This window comes from Labeo rohita, chromosome 13, assembly GCF_022985175.1.
Source record: "Labeo rohita strain BAU-BD-2019 chromosome 13, IGBB_LRoh.1.0, whole genome shotgun sequence".
In the NCBI taxonomy this organism is placed as follows: Eukaryota; Metazoa; Chordata; class Actinopteri; order Cypriniformes; family Cyprinidae; genus Labeo; species Labeo rohita.
The window spans coordinates 34720126-34736051 of NC_066881.1; the positions used below are offsets into that span (position 1 = coordinate 34720126).

At 34.5% G+C, this 15926-nt stretch overlaps 1 protein-coding gene across 1 annotated transcript in view; it reads left to right on the top strand.

Annotated features, from left to right (window-relative positions):
* The window catches only part of dntt (deoxynucleotidyltransferase, terminal), a 192236-nt gene that overhangs the window by 105304 nt on the left and 71006 nt on the right, over positions 1-15926 (top strand). The window contains exons 12-13 of the mRNA XM_051126245.1: positions 11214-11447; positions 14569-14652. Of these exons, the coding sequence (XP_050982202.1) occupies positions 11214-11447; positions 14569-14652 (318 nt within the window). The remainder of the gene's footprint in view (positions 1-11213; positions 11448-14568; positions 14653-15926) is intronic.

Below are 15926 nucleotides of genomic sequence, written 5' to 3' on the forward strand. Positions count from 1 at the left end.
GCTCTGAGACGCAGAAGCGGTGTCTGATTCATGAACAAACTGATTCTTTTCAATGAACCTGTTAAACCGATTTGGAAATCGTGCCAAGCGATTCATTCACGAATTGGAATGATCTGATTGCAGCTGTTCTGGAGTCGACAACTCATTGATTCAAATGATCCATTTAGAGCGAGTCTCCAGTCAACTGAATTCACAAGTAAGAACAGGGAGATCTTGTGCATGCACACAACTGATGCTGTGAGAAGTGAGTTACTAATGTTGAATTTTAGGATTAATTATTGTAACTGAAAATCATATTTAGGTCAAAACTGTCCATTGTTTGTGAATTAAAATCTGCTGTAAAGTGGATAGTTTACATCTGAGGGAAAAAGAAAGGATGTGATGTTCAGAACATGGTAACTACAGTAATTATCAAAGTGGGAAGTGATGCCCTCTGGGGACATTTGGCCAGGGGTGCATTTACACCACAGACAATGTTTGAGAAGAAAAAAATCATTATGAAAATATATTTTCCCTAAAATGTTCTTGCTAACTTCAGGCCTTATTCTCATATCATATAAAACTGTGACATGCAAAACAACAAGCTTTAGAACACTTATTTCTTACTGGTGAAAATTAGATGGTCAAATGTATTTTGACTTCATACAGTGGTTATTTTGAGAAAATATAAAGTATTTTGAGCAGCAGGATTATAAAAATTATATACTATATACTAATATAAAATTCAATTAAGTAGCCTATTAAAAATTGCTAAACAAATATTTATCAGTACTTTTTTACTTAAGTACATAAAAAATCTGGTACTTTTGTACTTTCACTCGAGTAAAATTGAAAAAGGAGCACTTTTACTTTTACTGGAGTAATACTTTATTATATGTATCTGTACTTTTACTCAAGTACTTGATTTGTGTACTTTGTCCACCACTGTCATTCACTGACTCCTCTTTACTGAACACTCTTTAATTGGAAGCGCTAAACTCGGCGGGCAGGGTTGCCAGGTTTTGACAACAAAACCTGCCCAATTGCTGCTCAAAACTAGCCCAATCATGGTTCAAGGGGGATAAAATACATGTTTGTTTTTGGTTTTTTTTGAGGGGGGGGGGGGGGGGGGTAAATTTGCATTTCAGGGACTAAATATGACGTTACTGGGGTCGATTCAACCTGCCGACATCAAAATAACCCGCTGCAACAATGTTATTGTATCCCAATTCTGGGGGGAAAACCGCAGACTTGGCGACACTGCCGGCTGGAGCGAGTAAACTTTCCGGCAACCCACCAAAATAAAAGCTTGCTAATTTAGGTTTGAAAGTGATGAAAATTCACATAAAAAAATTAATATGTGACCCTGGACTACAAAACCAGTCAGTTTTTCAAAACTGAGATTTATACACCGTCTGAAAGCTGAATAAATAAGAATTTGTTATGACAGGACAATATATGGCTAAGATACAACTATTTGAAAATTTGGAATCTGAGGGTGCAAAAAAATCAAAATATTGAGAAAAACGCCTTTAAAGTTGTCTAAATGAAGTTCTTAGCAATGCATATTACTAATCAAAAATTAAGTTTTGATATATTTACAGTAGTAAATTAGCAAAATATCTTCATGGAACATGATCTTTTTTTTAATATCCTGATGATTTATGGCATGAAAGAAAATTCGATCATTTTGACCCATACAATGTATTTTTGGCTATTGCTACAAGTATACCCATGCTACTTATGGCTGGTTTTGCGGTCCAGGGTCATATATTATCATTTTATTTTCAAGTTTACTATAAAATAGTTGTATTTTGTATATTTAATGGGTCACACTATGTAAACCAGATCTCCAGGTACTCTTACGAGAACCAGGCTAAAAAACTTATGTGCACCCCTGATAATAACACTTCATCCAGTGGAAAAAGTGGTCTGGTGTGAATCAGGAGAGAAATCTGCACAGATCAAGCACCGTTTCCAAGCCAAAACAGCTCTGAACAAATATGTAGCTGTAACTTTTTCAGTAGAGGAAGCATTATTATGGATTATGGACAATGGCTAGAAGTTGAAACATCTCAATGAAATCCTAATGATTTGTTTCTTACAAACGCTCAGCTTTTGGTTTGTCAAGACGTTAACTGATGGACTGGAGTGGTGTGGATTACTTGTGATGTTTTTATCAGCTGTTTGGACTCATTCTGACAGCACCCATTCACTGCAGAGCATCCATTGGTGAGCAAGTGATGCAGTGACACATTTCTCTAAGTATGATGAAGAAACAAACTCACCTACATCTTGGATGACCTGAAGGTGAGAACATTTTCGGCATATTTTATTTTTTGTGTGAACTGTTTGAATGCATTCAGATGTATGGACTATACTGACTACTAAAGGCTGAATTATAGTAAGCTTATAGCTCCTATAAGCTCCTAATTTATTTTAATTGCACGAATGCAATACATTAAGGACCGCTGAAGTGTTTTCTGATGAAATAATGTCTCGTGGTGTGATGCAAAGCATTGCAGTAACTCGCCACAACTTCGTAGCTTTATCTCTGTGTTGGAGAGTGAAATTCTCCCTGTAATTGTGCATGAAAACGACTCATCGTATCACAGCTACGAGGCCAGGGAATTCTGTCTTAACCTTCACACAGCTTGTTTACTCCCTGAGACTCATCTGTGTGCAGTGTGAGCGTGTGTCTGTACATACGCAATGAATATTGTTGGCTCTGTGACGAATTGCTTATGTTTCTCTATTGCTGTCTTGGATGAAAGTGTTTAATAAATGCATGAATGCAAATCTAAATATAAAAGTGTTTATTAAACACATAAATGTAAAATGCAAAACTGTCACTGTGAACGCTTTTGGAAGTGTTAGCATCTAAATACATTATTTTAAACATCATCTTTCCTGCGCTTTGAGCTCATACGATGCGGCTTCAGCCTCACATTCGCTGACAGATGTGAAGTGTTGCAAAGTCCTCTTCCACTGCATATGAAGTTATGGGCAAATGTAGCTGAAAAAGCAGAGATGCACAGGAAATAGCGCACCATCTGGACACCTTTGGCTCCTGCGTGAGTGTCCTGTGATGAGAGATGCTTTAATCCTAATCGCACATACTGTATGGGACAGATACAGCAGGCGTGAGTGTCCGGATGCAGCAGCACTGCAGTCTGATGTTCACATCTTGTTAATGCATTGAGTGTTTCTTTGCAACTCTGACTGCTCAGATGTCTTACCAAAAAATCTGAGATTTTAATATGAACTCAAGATCAGGTGATCTGAGCTGCTCTCCACATTTATTTTATTGCTTTATAAAGGATTCTGTTATTGTGCAATCACAACATTTATTGCAACATCAAACAAACTAATTTATTTGCAGCTGCTTGCTTATTTGGCTCATTTCTGCAATTTTATCAGCAAAAAATATTAACGTGAGGGAAGCGATATAAACTAATAAATATCAATGCTTTTAATAATTATGCACAAATATTTACAGGTAATTATATTCTTTCTGACACTATGACTATATACATAAGTGCATCATGACTATTGCAAAGCCACACAAAAAAATGCCACCTGTCGTTGCAATTTTTGAAAAAATCTGCAAGTTGTGTTACTTTAGGCCACAAAAATCAGAAAAATTCCTGTTAAATCCTGCTGGGATTGTCTATACTTGTACTATATGAGATTTTTTTTTTTTTAAAAGCAGCAGCAAAGTGAATCATTTTAGGTCATGAAAATCTGAAAAATTACCACAAAATCCTTTTGTGATTGCCTATACTCTTTCTAGGAGATTGAGGGATTCAAAATATATTTTTGAAGTATTTTAAGTAAATATTTCAATAATTCAAAAATCCATGATCAAAACATGTGCATGTTCACAGTTCTCTGATGTCATGTAAGGGTCATATAACATGCACATAAACAAATTAAATATTTATTCCTCTTTTAATACACTAGTGGTCATAAGTTTAAATATTTAACATTTTAATGTTCTAGAAAGAAGTGTCTTCCGTTCACCAAGACTGCATTTATTTCATCAAAAATACTGTTTAAAAATTGTAAAATATTATTCAAATTTAAAAAAACTGTTTTCTATGTGAATATATTGTAAAATGTAATTTATTTCTGTGATCAAAGCTGAATTTTCAGCATCATTACTCCAGTCCACAGTGTCACATGATCCTTCAGAAATCATTGTAATATACTAATTTTAATTAAAATTTGAAGTAAGCATATCTCAATCACGGTTTCTACAAAGCACTGATTATAAAAAGAAGCATTATTATTTATTAAGCACCAGTAATAATTCATATGAGCATATTAGAATGAAGACTGAAGTAATGATGCTGAAAATTCAACTTTGATCACAGGAATAAATTACATTTTATTATATATTCACATAGAAAGCAGTGATTTTAAATGGCAATAATATTTCACTTTTTTATTATTATTTTTGATTAAATAAATGCAGCCTTGGTGAGTAGAAGAGACTTTAAAAAACAAAATAAAAGTGTTTTATTTATAAACTGTTTTAAATTTAGATTTATGTATTTAATAATTCGCTTTTCATGAACTTGCAAACCCCTATGGTTTCTTTTTTAATGAAAACTCAAATATATTGACTTAATTGTGTTTTCACAGTAATTTTAAGGAAAATATCTAAGATAGTAATTTAAAGAGTTTCAGCTGAACAATCGTGTGTCTCTCCATTGACTGCTACACTGTCTGGTTGTCGTTCACAGAAACATACGGCAGTCGTTTAGGTTATTTTTACACAGGGTTAGAGGACTCGTCTGTGGGTTTAACGGATGGAGAGGGCGGCGGGAGCTCAAAGCCTCTGGCAGTTATTGCTCTTTAAGACGGGCGCTGCAGATTTATGTCCTGTGAGGGATACAGTAGAGCGGCCGTTATTAAGGGTGCTGCAATTAAACTGACAATTTGTAATGTAAATCGTCTTAGTTCTGCCCCCGTCAGGCGCTGGATAATCAGAGCAGCTCCCAGCCAGTGGAAATCAATTCTCAGACCCTGACTCTATCTTTTTTCATCCTTTTATTCTCTCATTTGTTTATTTGTCTTCCTGCTCTTATTCAAACACTCTTCACTTGTCCATTAGCTTTATTTTCCTTTGTCTGTTCTATTTGTCTGTCTGCCTAGCTTTTTTCATTTACTCCTCCCTTCCTTCCTTTACCTTTTTTCCTTCTTATTTAGTGAGGTTTTAATATTTTATATTCTATTGTTCTATTACTATTCAGTATTTTTTTTTAACTTGCTCTATTTTTATATTTTGTATTTTCTGTTTTCATTTTAATTCGAGTTTAGATTTTAGTAATTTTATATGTTTTTGTCATTTTTAATATTTTATTTATTATTGAATTTTATTCTTTTTTTTTTGTTTATTACTTTATTTTTTTTATTTTTTTTTGTTTTTGTAATGTTATTTCAACATATTTTTTAACTAATTTACTTCCGTTAGTTGCCAAGAAAACATATCTAAATTATAATTATTTTAATTATTTTACATTTAAAAAAAAAACATAAAATATATAATAAAAAATTTAAATATGTAAAATAATATATGAAATAATTAGAAAATATAAATAAAAACATAATAAAATAAATGCTAACTCTTAATTAAATGAAAACTCAAAATATGAAAAGCTTTGTACTCCATACTAAAATAACTTGAAAATTACAGTGAAAACATTAAATATGTATATATTAAATAATATATACCTGCATAACTGAATAAAAACTAATAATAATTAATTCTATGTTAATAAATTATAAAAGATTAAATAAAAATATTAATAACTACAGTAGTATTCCAGTGATACTACAATATGAAACTTTAAGTAAAATGTAAAAAAAGTAAAAAAACAAACACTAAATAAATAAACAATACTAAAAAATAATACAACAATAAAATGACAAAAACTAGTTAAAAATATTAATAAAAACTACAGAAGTATCTCTGATTCTAAAATATTACTGTATCCATTTCTTGGCATTCATTTCTGTGTCCATACATTGCATTCTCTTTCTCTCTCTTTTTTTAAAACTACACCGCTCTTTATTTATTGTGACTGTATACAGCAGGAGTTTTGAATTGATTTCATTTCTTGTGGAGTGGAACTGTTTAGTGCAGATGGAGAAAGACGTCCTGCTGCAACAAGATCCAGCCTTATAATTTAACTCCAATTGTATTGCAGGTTTTCTGTTTTTTAACAGAATGAGAAGCGATTGAGTTTTGCATGGCTTCGCTCCGGCTCAATGTCTCGACTATTAGCACACTTCAGTCCAATCACGTGGCTTTATTGAGTTTATTTAGCGGCGGTGCTCTGATGTGTTTGCACATAAAGACTTCTGTCTGTCAGACACCAAATCATTTGTTAAATCAAGCAAACTCTTATTTAAGGTGCAAATTACATCAGGTTTCATCGGTGTGGGCCGGTGACTTCGGGACGGGTTAGTGGAACTGCAAACTACAAAATACATTACTTTTTCATTTGAGAGTATGAGAGGAAAATAAAGACAAATGGCAAAATTATGCAGAAAAATATTTATGTTGTGTGTGGAAAATAAATGCAGGAGGACTGTAACAACTGTTTATAAAGCTAATTTTTGTGGATTTTTGTCTTATTCATTTGCAATTAATTCATGTGAAATATGCTGCTTTGAAATTGGTCATTTTGACAGGTTTTATTTATTTATTTATTTATTTTCATAGTTTTCTTTGTACATTCAGTTTAATTACATTAAGTTAAAGTTAAAGAGGATAAACTTTATCTTTTAACTGAATTTTTTAAACACTACATGACATTTTGTAAGTGACTTTTTTCTGTTTTAAAGATTTTTTTTTATTGTTTGACCACTATAGATATCATTAATATGTTTTTTCCTGCTAGCTAAATTTCACTTACACAGACAAAAATTTAGTGGCTTTAAACCGGTCTTATATTTGTTAAAAGTTAAACGAGATTTAGACAAGTATAAACTACACAAAGTTCAAATGATTCGCGATCCGCTCTCCGCGGTTCCGATCTGAATAATGATTCGCGAATCGCGATCTGAATCAAATAATTCGCGATCCGCGTTCCGAAGTTCCGATCTGAATAATGATTCGCAAACCATCTTTTCAGGAGCGTGTATCACGAATCTTTTCATTTGCGAAATGATTCGCGAATCCCGCTCCTAAATTCCGATCTGAAACAAAAGATTCACGAATCTGCTGCCCTGATCTGAATCAAACGATTCGCTATTCCGCCCCGAAGTCCGGATCTGAATCAAATGATTAGTGATGCGTGCTCCAAAGTTCCGATCTGAATAATGATTCACAAACCATCTTTTCGGATTGGGACTTCGGAGCATGTATCACGAATCTTTTAATTTGCGAAATGATTCGCGAATCCCGCTCCTAAATTCCGATCTGAAACAAAAGATTCACGAACCTGCTCTGATGCCCTGATCTGAATCAAACGATTCGCTATTCCGCCCCGAAGTCCGGATCTGAATCAAATGATTCGTGATTCGTTTTTAATAATTTTATTTTGTCTGTAATTGTACTATTTTGATGTTTTGGTTATCTGTAACGTTTAATAAAATAAAATAAAATATAAATAAATAAATAAATAAATAAATAAAAGTGCTCGAAAGTTCCGATCTAATTAATGATTCGCAAACCATCTTTTCCTACTGGGGTTCGGAGTGTGTATCACAAATCTTTTAATTCACAAAATGATTCGCGAATCCCGCTCCAAGTTCCGATCTAAAACAAATGATTCGCGTTTCGCGTTCCGAAGTTCCGATCTGGATAATGATTCGCGAGCCGTCATTTCTGGACGTTGGAGCGCGTATCACGAATCTTTTAATTCGCGAAATGATTCGCAATACGCACTGATCTGAATCAAATGACTCGCGATACCTGATCCGTTTGGAGAGGTTCGAAACAGTGAATGATTTTGCGACCCAATGATTTAACTGATTCGGAGTTTCAAAAAGCTCAGTTTCACCCATCATGTGCTTTTCAAAACCATCACAAGTTGTGTCGAAATTCGAAAATGAATGACTGTTTTTGCTAGTGAATCGCTTGAACTGATTGATCGAAGTCATGAGTTTGAATCAATCGGAGTAATTCTATCGTAAATGACTCACTCATTTGAATCAGTTTGTCTGTTCATCCCAGTGCTGCCAACTTGGCGAGTTTGTCGCTAGATTTAGCGACTTTTCAGACCCCCCTGGCGACTTTTTTTCGAAAAAGCGCCTTTAATACAAATCTAGCGACTTCTTGGACAAACCTTATTTAGTTTATGAGACTCTCTGGTACTGCCGCGCCAGCGCAAAGTCGTGCTTTCCCAGCGCGCGCGCTCTCCCTCTCTCTCTATCTGCGTCTGCTCTGTTCAGTGAGCGGCAGAGAAGCAGCACTTTCAGATAAAAAAAGATATTCTGATGCTTCTAACTCTATTTTACATGCAAGTATAGCCGAAATCACAGCACAGCCATTGTCTTAATCGTATGTGTATTTTATTTCATTAGACAATGTCGTGATTATGAATCAAGATTTTAGTGTAGATAAATATCTTCGAGAGCTGGTTATGTAGTCCTAATGGGCCGCGTTTCAGTCACTATTTCATATTTACCCCGTTGTCTGACAAAGGAAACCGTAAAATATATCAATATATCTATGAAATATATAAATGAAAACAGTTTTATTGAATTTGGCTGCATTAAATAGCAGTATGTGAGCACAGAGACGCAAGACAATGCAAGGTACGCTAATGAGCGTATGACGTCATTTAGCGACATTTGACGACTTTTCAAGTGGGGTTTAGCTACTTTCCATTGAAAAAAGTTGGCAACACTGGTTCATCCGCTTTTCGCGTCTTTGGTCATGTTTACACGACGGTGTCGGTGCTACTGCTGGCTTAGTTCGCTAGTTTTATAACATTAACTGAAATAATCGATAAACGTATGATGTTTACAAGTAAAATATCCATATTTCCATTCCAAAGACAACATCCAACAGAAATCTACGACCATACTGAGGTGAGGTAACCGGTTTACTGCTAAGTACTAACTAAGCTAGTGAAATACTCCATTAATATGACGAGCTGCAGCTCAGAATACATATTAGATGGAAATATTGTGCATTATAATCGAATTTGTAACTTAATTCACTATATTTGAAATAGTTTGAACTGCAGTTCAGTTCAATAGGAAATCAATCGAAAGCATCCAGTCATCTCATAGACTAGCATTGACGTGAATGTTCAATTTATCAGCATATATTGTAATAAATATGAGAAATTATTGTTGTATCTGATTATATTAGTCTGTATAGAGTGATAGTAAATGTAAAAAGAGCAAATGGGAAGTGAACACAAAACAGTCAAAATATTATCACAATTTATCACTGTATTTTAATTCAATACATGTATTGATTTACTTTTGGTTTTGTATTTACATATATAGACTTATATTTGTATATTCCAGTTTGCATTTATATGATTAGAGCTCAGAGCTGCACACTCACAATTTATATTTATACATTCAGTTCATCAATATATATATTCAGATTTACAGATTGTACATAATTATTATTATTATTTGTGTTTATATAATTATTAAGTTGGCTTGAGCATGTCAACTTACTGATCTACTAATTAAGAATATTATTATTATTCTTCTTCTGAGCCAAATTTCAGTATCTGTCTCCTCCTAGATCTTTCAAGCTAGAACCACCAAACTCGGCCCAGACCTTCAGGCTGGTCTGACTCGGTGTGCTGTATCTTTTCAGACTGATCCGCCTTACAGTTTTCGTAAACCAGACTTTCAAAACCACCAAAAATCCCATAGACTTACATTGACTGAATGTTCAAATGAGCAACACTCTTCAAACTCCAACTGACAAAATTCAAATCTAAACTCCCAGAATCCCTTGAGGCTCAATCAAGCTTCCCTTCTATGTACTGTTTCTAATTTAGACTCATTTAAGCTTCCACTCTAATATTTCTAATCTATCTAGATATCTAAATCATGCTAGCAACATGTTAGTAACATGCTAATCGTGTTAGCAACATGCTAATCATGTTCGAAACATGTTAGTAACATGCTAATCGTGTTCGCAACATGCTAGTAACATGCTAATCATTTTAGAAACATGCTAACAACACGTTAATCATGTTAGCAACATGCTATTAGCTTGTTAATCATGTTAACAACATGCTAGTAAGATGCTAATCATGCTAACAACATGCTAGTAACTTGGTAATAATGCTAGCAACATGCTAGTAATATGCTAATCATGTTAGAAACATGTAAAAACATGCTAAGCATGCTACCAACATGCTATTAACTTGCTAATCATGCTAGCAGCATGCTAACCCTGTTAAAAACATGCTAACAACATGCTAGTAACATGCTAATCATGCTAGCAACATGCTAGTAACTTGCTAATCATGCTAGCAGCATGTTAACCATGTTAGAAACATGTTAACATGCTAGTATATTGTTAATCGTGCTAGCAACATGCTAGTAACGTGCTAACCATGTTAGAAACATGTTAGCAACATGCTAGCAACATGCTAGTAACTTGCTAATCATGCTAGCAACATGCTAGTAACATGCTAATAATTCTAGCAACATGCCAATCATGTTAATAACATGCTAGTAATATGCTAATCATGCTAGAAACATGTTAACAACAAGCTAGTAACATGTTAGCCATGTTAGAAACATGCTAGTAACATGCTAATCATGAGCGAAACATGCTATTAACATGCTAATCAGGCTATACTAGTTGCTACATGCTAGTCACTTGTTAATCATGCTAACAACATTCTAGTAATTTGCTAATTATGTTAACAACATGCTAATCATGCTAACAACATTGTAATCAGCCTATAAAAATACAAGCAACAAGCTAATCGTGCTACAACATGTTAACAACATGTTAAATCATGTAAGCAATGTGTTAAATCATGCTAGCTGCTTTTATATTTTTACAACTGCTTCAAACTTTCAGGCTAGGCTTTCTCAAGCCAACTTAAAGTTTGTTCTCAAACTTTACTCATCTAGTTTTATATAATTATTCAATCTTAATAAATAATACATTTTAATTTACACTTATTTTATTTTGTATCCAAACATAACCACATATGTTTGTATTCTGAAAACAAAACAAATAATGTATAAAATGAAGATGTTTGTATGTTAATGTCTCTCCCGCTCAGAACATCCTGCTGTACTCAGACCTCCAGGAGTCGACCTTTGACCTGCGGCAGCTGCCGACCCAACGTTTCGAGGCCATGGATCATTTCAGCAAGTGTTTCCTGATAGTGAAGCTGAAGTGCGAGCAGGAGACGGACGCGAGAGCGGCTCGGGACTGGAAAGCCATACGGGTGGATCTGGTGGCTCCTCCACTGGAGCGTTACGCTTACGCCCTGCTGGGATGGACGGGATCCACGGTACAAGCACAGATATCAGCACTCTGATTGGACGAAATCATTTAAGCACAACCAGTCAGTTCTAGGACCAGATCACTCAGAAATCAAGCACAGTTTTTAATTTGATGAGTTGTAAGGTGATTTTTTTACAGTGTGTGACAGACAGATATGCATCTAATTAATTTTATTAGTTTGTTTGTGTTAAATCTGTGTAATCCAAAAGGATGCACAATTTTATGCAATTCATGTGAATATTAAATGTAGGCCTAAAAAGTGTGGCTACAGTATCCGACACACTCCATCTATTGAATTTCCGTCCCATAAGCACAGAAGAAAGTCTTTAGGGCCGTCAGAGACAGATAGAGTTTGACTTGAGCTGTTTATAGACGACCCCTGACCTTGAGCCTGAGCGCTGACGTCCCCTGCGTCGCGTCTGCAGGCCGTCCGCTACACGCCGAGCTCGACCCATCAGCTGTAATTACATTCTCCCACTCACTGCCTCCTGGGCTTCGCTATCCCACGATGCCTTCAGCACCCACGGATCGCTGCAGCCGTGTGAGGACGACCAAGACGGAAAAGTTGGTTTCTGAGACTTATCGTAATTAATAAATCATACCATTATGTGCATCTCATTAGAAGTTGGGAGTACTTTAAAATTAACTCATGCATTTATTCATTTATGCGTTCTCTCGTCATGGCATCCAATAGTGGCGTTTATTTCGAGCGCGAGCAGCCGTGACCTAGAGGAGCTTTAGATAATGACAGAAAACATTAAAACTACTGTATGTTTGAAGAGCTTAATGGAGGAGCGTTTAAAAAGGTCTGCTGGCCACGATAAGAGTCTCTAAAGAGATTCATGATGCTGAATACCATAAACAACAGCGTCAGTGTACGGCAGTGTGTTCAGGTTCGCTTTAAATCTCGTTTAACTGCTTTATTTGCTCAAGGGAAATATATAAACAAGAAATAACAAACTCCATAATATTGCTTAGCAGCAGACTCTACAGTTTAATGGCTTTATTCTGTAGATTATTCTGTTTGTGTGCGAGCGGGAACTCGCTGTGCTCTGGTAATATTATCTGTATCTGATCAGACGGACCGATATTATAATACACAATGTGATTTACGCAAATAGCACAGATAGTTCCTGGATCAATATCAACATTCATGTGCTGGATTTAATCTCACTGTGCTTTGCATAATACATTTGTGATATTAAAAACACATTTCATATTTTGGTTTTTATTTAATATTTCAAAAGCTTATAAACACATTTTCTATTTATTTATTATGTGTAATTTCTGTAATAGTCTGTACACTGTGTGCGTAATTATTAGGCATGTTGATAATCTGGTCATATTTTTTTCCCAAGCGCATTTTACCAATTCCAAACCACAACAATCTTAATAACTACTATTAATTTTGTATTTAATCATTTATAAGTGATATATAACTGTCCGTGAAGGCTGGAAGTGAAAAACTCCTTATGTTCAGGTGTGCATAATTATTAGGCATGTTTTCTTTTACAGATAAAATGAGCCAAAAAAGATATTTAACCCAGACTGAAAAGTTAAGGTTAAGGCTTGACCATTGGACAACAAAATGCTTGTTGGGTCTGGTCAGAAAAAACAGGTGGAGAAGAAAAGATGCATGTTAACTGCAAAAGAATTAGGAATTAAGGTGAAGAATTAGGTGTGACACCATCAGGAACCGTTTAGTCTCCAGCGCCACCATTTTCCAGAACTGCAACCTACCTGGAGTCTTCAGAAGTACAATGTGTCAGGTTCTCAGAGACTTTGCTTGGTAAAAAATCCTAAAAAATGCCCCTGACTTAATAAGAATAACAAGCTTACGTGTTGTGAAATACATGAAGACAGTTTTTTTTTTTTATAGGCTTTTTTTTTTATAGACAGATAAGTTGAGAGTGACTCTTGAAGGACCAGCACCACATCCTCTTGTACCTCTGATTCAAGAATTTATCTTCCAAAATCTGGCAGTAAGTTTTGGGAGTTCATTTTAGTCCATCTCTGCAAGTCAGACTTTTCAGGATAGGAGACTAAACATGAACTCCCAAAATGTACTGCCAGATTTTGGAAGATAAATTCTTGAATCACAGGTACAAGCGAATGTGATGCTTTTTGAAAATGATTATTTTAAATGTTAATATATATAATGTATATATATATTTGTATATATAGTGTAATACTGCTTTGAATTGTTGTTTTTCAAAAAAAAAAAAAAAAAGTAAAAGTTTTCTGTTTAATTTAATTGCATTTTTGTTTTTGTTTTTCTGAGCAACAAAATAAATATCATACATTTTTCTCAAATTTACAGAAGACACCCATTAAAATTTAATTCAGTGTAACGATCTTGTCAGGCATATTTACAACAAAAATCTATTTATGACATATTAAAAGACAAATTACTTTCACCCCAAATACTAATTAGTTGTAATTCTACATATTTAAATTTGCCACTATCCTAGGTTTTGCCCATTTGTCAGAAAGAATGACTTACTCATTAAAAACACAGTAAAATGTAAGATGCTCCCTTATTATTTTATGTATTTTAATATGTACAAGTCAGAATAAGCATGTAGTTAGAATTTTTAATTTTTACATAAATATTGTGTTACACTGAATGACAATGTAACATTTTCAACCAAATTTTGACATTTTATTCTCCAAAACTTATTTGAAACCTTAAAAGTAGACACTTCACTTACATTTAATGTGCTTTCTATGGACATAAAATCACTTTTGTAAATTTCTTTTGATGTGGACATCTTAACATCTTTGAAACCAGCTAAAAACCTTCTTGGTCAAAAATGAGATAATGATACTGAGTGTATGCTTCTGACACATAGCATATGTCCATCAAATACTTTTACTTCAAACTTGCTCATTTCTAAATTATTTTTGTTATGTTATTATGCTTTTCATGGTCACCAAGGCTTTGTTTATTTGGTGATATAGTCATAATACAGTTAAAAATTATATTAATTTTTTTAGACTAACTTGGGTGTATGAAGGTTTAATATAAAACATGATATTGCCATGGTAATGTGGAAAGAACATGGTAAAACCATGACATTCATAGTAAGTAAACCATTTTAACTTGGGTAATTTTCTTTTTTCTTCAGCTGTTTGAAAGAGACCTGAGACGTTTCGCAAGGTTGGAGCGAGGAAAACTGCTGGACAATCACGTGCTGTACGACAAAGCAACGGTACGACACACACACACACACACACACACACACACACACACACACACACACACACACACCTCTTTATGACTACACAAAACACTCAATCAGAAATACTATGTTGACTGTGGGAACGAAGGTCTTTCAGTTAAAAGACCTTTCATTAGAGTCTTTGGCTACTTTTATTCTCCCGGTTGTATGTGCATTCGATAGACCAGCATGAAAAATACAGGCTTTTTATGATGCTATTGTTGTCAGATTTTGATGATTTTTTCATGAATTGAAATGTATTCTTGAAAAGCTTTGAAGATTTTCCTTTCGATTAGGAGCTGTACTTCCATGACATGAAAATTTCTGGGAACTGTTGAATGTGGAGGCCGTGTACAGATAATCAAACTGAATGGCTGTAGCGTGGCTGTATCTTTGTTTTCACATGGTTTATAAGCAGATTTCGGCATTCAGTGTTTTCCTGTCTCTCCTCCTGTCCCGTTTAGTGTTGATTGAGTTCAGAGGGCAGGAGTATTTAATTGAACCTCCTAGAGTTCCAGTCTGTAAATATTCAGATTTTTTTTTTTTCTGAAAAAAGAACAAAAGCATTAGATTAGCGACTCTACTCACGCAAATGAATCTGGGCGATTAGACAAGCAGATGTTGGTGTAGGTGACTTGTCTCTATGAGTTAGTCAATGGTTTCTGTCTGCTGTTCACATGAATCAACGGTGAATTTGTTATTTTTAACTGCAATAATGATTCATTCTTCTGATGGTATCTGTTGCTTTAGATGCTCTTTTCTCCATGTGCAGGAAGAATTTGCTGTCATTTTAATTGCTAAGGCATGTTTTTTGATGAAAACTTAACTGGAAAATGTGTGTGTGTGTTTTTCAGTGTTGGGCCAAATTGAGAACTGAAGAACTGGCTCTTTTTCCATTCATGAGTGTGAATTTAAATTGAATTGGCCACCGCTTACAGGAAGTTGAATTGGAAACATAAATAGATCTGTTTATGTTTTGATCTGTGAGGCCTGTAAACTTCAAACTTCAAGGCTTTTGAAACTTTCGAGCAAGCCAACATTCAAAGATTGTGTTTGCTTTTCTGGTTCAAAATGATAGTTGCATGAATTTCTTTGAATTTCAGTTCATTTAGATTCTGTTTTCTTATTTAAACACAGTATTCTGTTTGCTGCATCAATTAAAACTCAATTCAGTGTCAGAAATTGCGTTAGCAACTGCGTAAGAACACCCTAGCAACCACTGAAGCATAGTGACTAGACTGTGTTCATCAGAAAACCATCAGGTG